This window comes from Mandrillus leucophaeus, unplaced genomic scaffold, assembly GCF_000951045.1.
Source record: "Mandrillus leucophaeus isolate KB7577 unplaced genomic scaffold, Mleu.le_1.0 Scaffold551, whole genome shotgun sequence".
NCBI classification, from domain to species: domain Eukaryota; kingdom Metazoa; phylum Chordata; class Mammalia; order Primates; family Cercopithecidae; genus Mandrillus; species Mandrillus leucophaeus.
Genome location: NW_012105931.1, coordinates 46,604 through 53,591, shown reverse-complemented (window position 1 = coordinate 53,591; position 6,988 = coordinate 46,604). Strand labels below are relative to the sequence as shown.

At 52.5% G+C, this 6,988-nt stretch overlaps 1 protein-coding gene across 1 annotated transcript in view; it reads left to right on the top strand.

The window, feature by feature from the left end:
* The first annotated feature begins 5,916 nt into the window (after positions 1-5,916).
* Positions 5,917-6,988, top strand: part of LOC105552366 (ral-GDS-related protein-like) — a 17,172-nt gene continuing 16,100 nt past the window's right edge. The window contains 3 exon segments of the mRNA XM_011998003.1: positions 5,917-6,057; positions 6,495-6,638; positions 6,640-6,657. Coding sequence (XP_011853393.1) covers positions 5,917-6,057; positions 6,495-6,638; positions 6,640-6,657 — 303 coding nt within the window.

Sequence of the window (6,988 nt, the reverse complement as noted above, 5' to 3'; positions counted from 1 at the left end):
TCTAACTAAAAATATAACCACTATATCATCCAGCAATCTCAGCACTGGGAAATACAAAGTACATGGATGTATTATGCTCCCTGATTACAAATGACATAGAAGAGCTACAGAGATCCAAACAATATGGTTTTGGCATTAACATAAAAATACAGAACAGACACAATGAGGGAACCAAATACCAAACCCAACTTCATATATGATGGACGCATTTGAAAAAAATACACCCAGGGGATGGGAGACTCTGGGCTGCCTTCGGTCGGGCTGCAGAAGTGCCCTGGGGGGACCTGAAGCTGCCTCTCACCTGCGCTCTGGATGGTTTCTACTCCATGAGGATTTCCAGAGTTTCCCCTCAGCCACCGTCAGAGTAGGGCTTCTATGGGGCTGCGACCATCTGTCCCAGCCTTTCCTGTCTCCATGACACACCGCGTGACCTACGTATACTGCAATATGTAGCTGCGCGTACTGAAAGCGTACAGTTAAGATGACCTACAACCGATGCTACTCTAAGTCTTCCAGAGATTTTTCAGATATCTTCAGACCAAAACAAACTAGTGACATTCCATGGTGTTGCAAACTGGCACCAGCAACTGCACAGAAACAGCTCCCTATGCACCATCGGACACTCTCCAGACCCGCCCCTCGCTCACAAATGTAACAAACGAGCATGAACCCAGGCAGTCTTCACTCCTACGGGCTACATAACAACCTCTTTATCGGTCAGGAAGCCTTTGATCTGGGCCAGGATGCTGACGCACAGGGGTTAATTGTGCCTCTAATGCTGAGTGTTGCTTCCCCTCACTGGGTTAACCCCTACCCTTGCACCAACAAGGGCCCCCAAGGAAACTGCTAACATCCAGGAGGCCACGTAGAATGTTTCAGCAACTTGGACGGCCTTGGCTGTCTCTAGTACCAGCCTTTCCCTTTGTGGGGCTCACTCTCTGACTCTTGCTTGTGCAGACCAATCTAAAGTGGCTGACATCTCCTGCTCCCTCAGCCTCCCGGGTCACCCTGATGGCATCATGCTGGCCATGGGCAGGTGCCTCCAATCAAGAACGAGGTACCCACAGGCTGAGTTCCCTGGTGTGGGGAACAATGCCTGGGGTCTCCAGACAGCCTACCCGAGGTAAAGAATCCAGCTCTGACACTTACAACTGAAAGACTGTGTGGCAGAAAAGGAGAGACTCTCTGGGCCTGTCTCCTCTTCTGGCTCACTGGATTGTTAGGAAAATTACTGAGACACTGGGCTTAAAGCTCTCAGCCTAGGGCCCAGAATGCCACAGGGAATCAAATCAGGGTGACCAAGGACTGAAGACTTCTCCTTGGCTGGGAATGGGGGATCAGGGTTGCAGACACAGGGGCACAAAACGATGCTTGTGTCATAAGAGAAGAAACTGGGGATCTGGTCCACCACAGGCTCCTCAACCTCAGTGTGAGGCCTTGCTGGGCCCTGAGCTCACCTCCCCATTGGGAGTCCATTATGACTGCAGTCCAGAGGGGTCAATGTCCTCGCTGATGCCAGAAAGAAGTCCTGGGAGATGCGGAGGGCATCCTGTAGTGGCAGGCAGTCTGGGTGGTCCATGGGTGTGTGCTTCAGCAGGTCCTGGGAAGGGATGAGGTGGTGATTTGGGAAGCCGTGTTTCTGGTGCTCAATGAGAAGTCCCTGGGGAGTGCTCAGTCCTCACCAAAAGATTTCAAAGGGCAGGTACTCACGGACTTACATTCATGCCTGCAAAATCTGAACTGAAAATTAGAATCGGAGCAGCAAGGTTGACTCTAAAAGGACCTGGGCTCGCTTTTCTCCCAGCTGCAGTCATTACTCTTTTCTCCTGGCAGAGGCAGCCAGGTGGACGCTCATCTCACCAAGCATTTGGAGGGACACCCCTCTACCCACCCTGCAGCTGTTCCAAGGATCCTGGAGACCAAAAGACAGGGGTTGGGGAAGCAGGACGTTCCTGCCTCCACCAAGAGAGCAATTGGCCAAATGTCAAGCTCAGAAGCTAAGCTCTATTGAGGCTCTGTCCCTGCTGGCATGGTCACCACGGACCAGGCAGGCATACTCAGGGCCCACGATCCCTCTGACTTTTCAAATGGGCTGTTCTCAGTGACTCTGGCACCCACCCACCTGAGGCTCAGTCTTCCGAGAAACTCTTAAGCCCTCTCTGGTCCTTCCAGGGTCTTAACACTCATGTGTAAGACCAGCATACTCTGAGTGACTTACTTGTTCAGTGGGCTGGTACAGCAGAGCTGTTGGGGACAGCACAGAGAAAAAGGACAATGACATACAAAGAACCACTCAACACCTCAGAGACCAGCTTTGTCTCCCACCCGCCTTGCTTCCCACGTGAACACCTGCTTGCGGGAAGCCAAAGTGGGTCCACAGCAGCCCCCACCTGTGTTCTCACTCCCAGGGCAGACCAAGCAGCAACAACAAGTGACACACAGCCCTGGTGACCCTGTCCCCTCCCTACCCATGCCTACTCTCCCATCAGAACCGGCTTCTTCGACAGGTGCCCCAGTCCTATCCAGGCCTTACCTGGCTCAGAGCAGATGATCCCCTGCACCTCCCAATCTGAATCACACGGCTACACCCAGCACATGCTACAGAGGCCCAGCACACTCTGGGTCACATCCAGAGACTCCACGATAGGGGAGGAGACATGCTGTTTCCCAGGAAGGGCAGCTCCCCAGGCCTGGTCATTCTCCGACTCCTCCAGTCAAAGGCTGGGCACAGCCAGCTGAGATCGCCATGCTTCACTCTGACCCACACGACTGGCCTTGCCTCCTCTATGGGAAGAGACCCCTCCACACAACCTCAAACCCAGACATAACAGGACAGGACAGGCTGGGCACTAGGGAGGCCAGCCAGATCTCCACACAAAGGCTCCGCTCTTAAGGAGGAGGCAGCCTCAGGGGCAAAAGTTTCCTGAAGCAACTCAGGTCAGGCCTCATATACAAGAGCCCCAAAGAGGCTGCAAAAATACCAGCTTAGCCAGGCAAGAACCCAGGGCCACACCCTTCTGAGACCCAGACACCAAGTGAGGATCGCTGGGATTCAACAGGAACAGGTGGACGTGACAGCTGATGGACCAATACTTCCCAACACCCTTCCAGCAAGCAGCTATAAGTCGCCTCTCCCAACGAGTCACTCCACTTCAGTCCTGCACCTGGATGCCTCTGTGCACGGGGTCATGATCTTTGGCCTCCTGCCACAGGAGCGTTGAGAGGCAGGATGGTGGCCTGGAAAGAAGGATCTTAGACTGTATGTCCCATAGGACCAGGTTGTGAGAGATCCCACAGCCAACACTCATGCCCCAGGCAACCCCCAAACCCAACAGCTCCCCAAAGCCCTCGATATAAATAGCCTATGCACTGCTAAGCAGACACTTCAGGGAACAATCTGATGGCTGTGAAGAAGATGCAGCCTCAACAGGGTTTCATAAGCCGTCTGCAAGCAAAGCCTTCTTTGCTTAGATGCCCCTTAAAGGCACTAGGGAAGCTCTTAAAAGATACAGGACTAGGCACAGTAGCTCATGTCTGTAAACTCAGCATTGTGGGAGGCAGACGCAGGAGAACAGCTTGAGGTTAGGACTTTAAGACCAACTGGGGTGGAATAGTGAGACCTCATCTTGCAAAACACAAAAATTAGCATGGCATGGTGGTGCAGGCCCATAGTCCCAGTCACTTGGGAGGCTGAGAAGAGAGGATTCCTTGATCCTGGGAGGTCAAGGCTGCAGTGCCCATGATCGTGCCACTGTGCTACAACCCAGGCAACAGCGCAAGATCCTGTCACAATCAATCAAACAAACGAAAAATCAAAGATGCCTGTCTCCTGCCCCATCAAATAAATCCAAATCTCTGCAGGGTGACACAGGGTATTAACATTTTTAAATTTTGCCTTTGCTGAAGTAAACATGTAGTAATGGCTGAAAACCACTGTATTATGTAAATCCACTTCCTATAACTTATTTGTAGCCCTTTCACACCTAGGAATTTCTACAGACCCTCTCTGTCGACTTTGGAAGCCAGAATGGGCAGGGCCAGGTGTGAGGTGTCCTAGGACACTGAGGCTAGAGCACAACTCCCAGCTCGGGGGGACCCATGTCTGAGACTAAGGCACCCACCGGGGGCTCAGCCTATCTTAAGAGGGAAAATTACACCTCAGCACCCCAGAGACCCAAAAGAAAGCTCGAGTTCAGCAAATACCTGACAGTGGGCCCTGGAGTGGCAGCCACAGGGAAAACTGCCATTGCACTGTCAGCTCCCTCCAGCCCCTTTTCAGATCCCAGCAGGAGGAGGTCTCCGACTGAGTTAAGATGTCTCAAAAAATGGTGGGTTGAACCTCAGAGGAGTTATTAATAGGTCTATAGTCACCTGAAGACTCCACCTGACCAGGGCCAAAAATGAGTCCTTGGAGGGCAGCCAGGAAGAAAGCAGGGTAGAGAGGAAACATAGGGAGAGGGGTCCCTGGGACTACGTCGGATATGGAGGGAACTAGGGGAACGAGGACAGCCCTGATGATTGTGCTCCCCACGGCCCCTGCATGCCTGTGTCCCCTGAGAATTCAGGGTGAGGAGCTCACTCTTGCCCTTCACCTGTTCCTGGGCTCTGGCAGGCTGCCCTGCTTCCTGCCCCAGCCTCACCTACTCTCCGCACTCCTCACCACTGATGTGGGCAAGCTGGTCTCTCCGGTTTGCTGGGCTCTCACTCTCTGCCCAATGGCACCAAGTTAACTTCTTTCCATGCTTTATTTTCTGTGTGATTAAAAAGGGAAGCAATTCTCACTAATACCATTTCTCAGAGAAGAAAACAGGCACAGGGATGCTGTATGACTTCCTCACGGTCACCAAGCTACAAGTGGGAGCTGGGCTTTGCATGGAGGTCTACCCATGATCCTAAAGTTGAGCCGTCCTCCAAGGAAAGGACAGCACCTGTAAAAGCTCAGTGAATGGGGCGGGAGTGTCCTCACTAGAGCCCAACCAGGATGGTACCCTGATATCCAACCTCCAGCCTCCAGAACTGGGAGAAATACAATTCTGTTTTTGATGAGCTCCCCAGGCTATGGCTCTTTGCTGTAACATCCTGAAGTGGTCCTGAAGTGCTATTCCACCATCTGTGTCCTATTCTATCATTCAGAAGGGAGTCACTAACCCGTCAGTGCTGTCTTTGTGCATGCTGCCCACCCAAGGCTGAGATGACGCACAGGGTCTGGGTCTAAATAAAATAGGAAGGCATTGGAAGGCGCAACGTCAGAGAAGGAGGATGTCTGAATTTCATTTAACCTCAACGTCTACTGGTGCAGCATGAAAGACGAGGCCCAGAACAAAAGTGGCTTTTCCTGAGATCACACTGTGGATCCCAGGCCCACTGGAGTTTTATTCCATGCTACCTCTCACTCTTTCTTGCATTTCTTCCATCTCGAAGGATGTGCAATATCTACAGGGAACACCATACCATGAGTTTTTTAAGATTTATCTCAAACACACCTCAGGAGTTCCCTAGGAAGGAGATGGTAGCATGACCCCCATTGTGCATGCTGGGGAGGCCACAAAACACCACAGGATTTCTCTAGGGTCTCACAACTGCTAAGATAAAGGCTGTTTGACCCAGCACTGGCTCCTCAAAACTGGGACCCTGGTTACATCCAGGTCTTCCTAAGGTGCTGAAGGGGCACACTTTGGCATAATGGAGAACAGGTAAGGAGTTGACGGGGGAGGGTGAGCGGCCAGAAGCCCAGAGGGGCCTTTGAGTAGGTCTTATGGAAAGGAGGAGCTTACAGGATGGAACCTACAAGATCTGACCTCACTTCCTTGCTGACAAGACCCCCATTAGAACTTAGAATTCTGGTAACTAAGCACCCATATTATACACACAGCCCCATTTCCAGTTCATTTGGTAGGCGACACTGCGGAGAACAACATGTTCTCCTGCTGTGTCCCGACGTGCTGCCGACCTCCTCGTCGCAGAAGAGGCCAAAATGAGAGTCTTTCTCGAGAATATAGACATTGGTTCAACCCTCACCCTCGACGCCTCTGGCCCTTTGCCAGAAGGCACCCACAGGTAACACAGGGCCCAGGGCAGGCCCGTCCAGCCCAGGCCTCAGCGGTGCCCATCAGGGGAGCACCGAGTCCCTCCCCATATGTTTGGGGGAAACAGGAGATGAGGGGCCCTCCCTGGACAGGAGCAGGTAGGTTGTCAGGTGTCTGGAGTCTGATAGGTATGTCAGGCTCACAGTCCAGACCATGCCTAGCAGGATGGGAAGGTGAGTGTCGAGGACACACTTGGTCTGCTCAGATCTGAATCCCAAGACCTCGAGTTTCATTTGCCGGAGACCTCAACCTTCTCTGGCTGGAGGTCTACGCAGATGCTCCTATGTGCCAAAACTTGTTGGGGTGGGGGGGGCCAGCAAGGAGTTGTATTGTGGGTGTCCCACTGTGGGGTCAGCCAGGCAGGCCACCGACACCTCTTGGCCCGGCTCTCGGGCACTCTCTTTGCAGAACTCCACACAGCAGATCAAACAGGAGCTGTTGGATGGATTCCATTTCTCCATCTTCCTCAAAGACGGGCAGGTGCCCCATGCCAACAACCACGGCCAGTGCCGGTCTGGGGTGAGACAGGGCACAGAAGGGTCTCCACAGACAGGGACTCCAGAAAACCAGGGTGGGCCCAGGACTCAGACATGAATATGGGGACTCCCTAAGCTCTGTCCTAGGAATTTCCCACTTGAGTGACCCACTGTCCTCTCCCAAAGGAATCTGGCTGCCATTAGTCCCCAGTGGCAACTTGGTTACAGGCAAAAATCCCTTTCACCTATCAGAGGAAGATCAGAGAAAATCCTTCTGTTTTCACTTGATGCTATGCCAGGAGTATCTCAACACGTTGCCACAACAATTGAGTATAATGGTAACACTGTAGCAACATATTCATACTGTTATCATTGTAGCTCCCCACCCTAAGTGGATCTCCGGCAACCGGCAGTTCCACTGCCCTG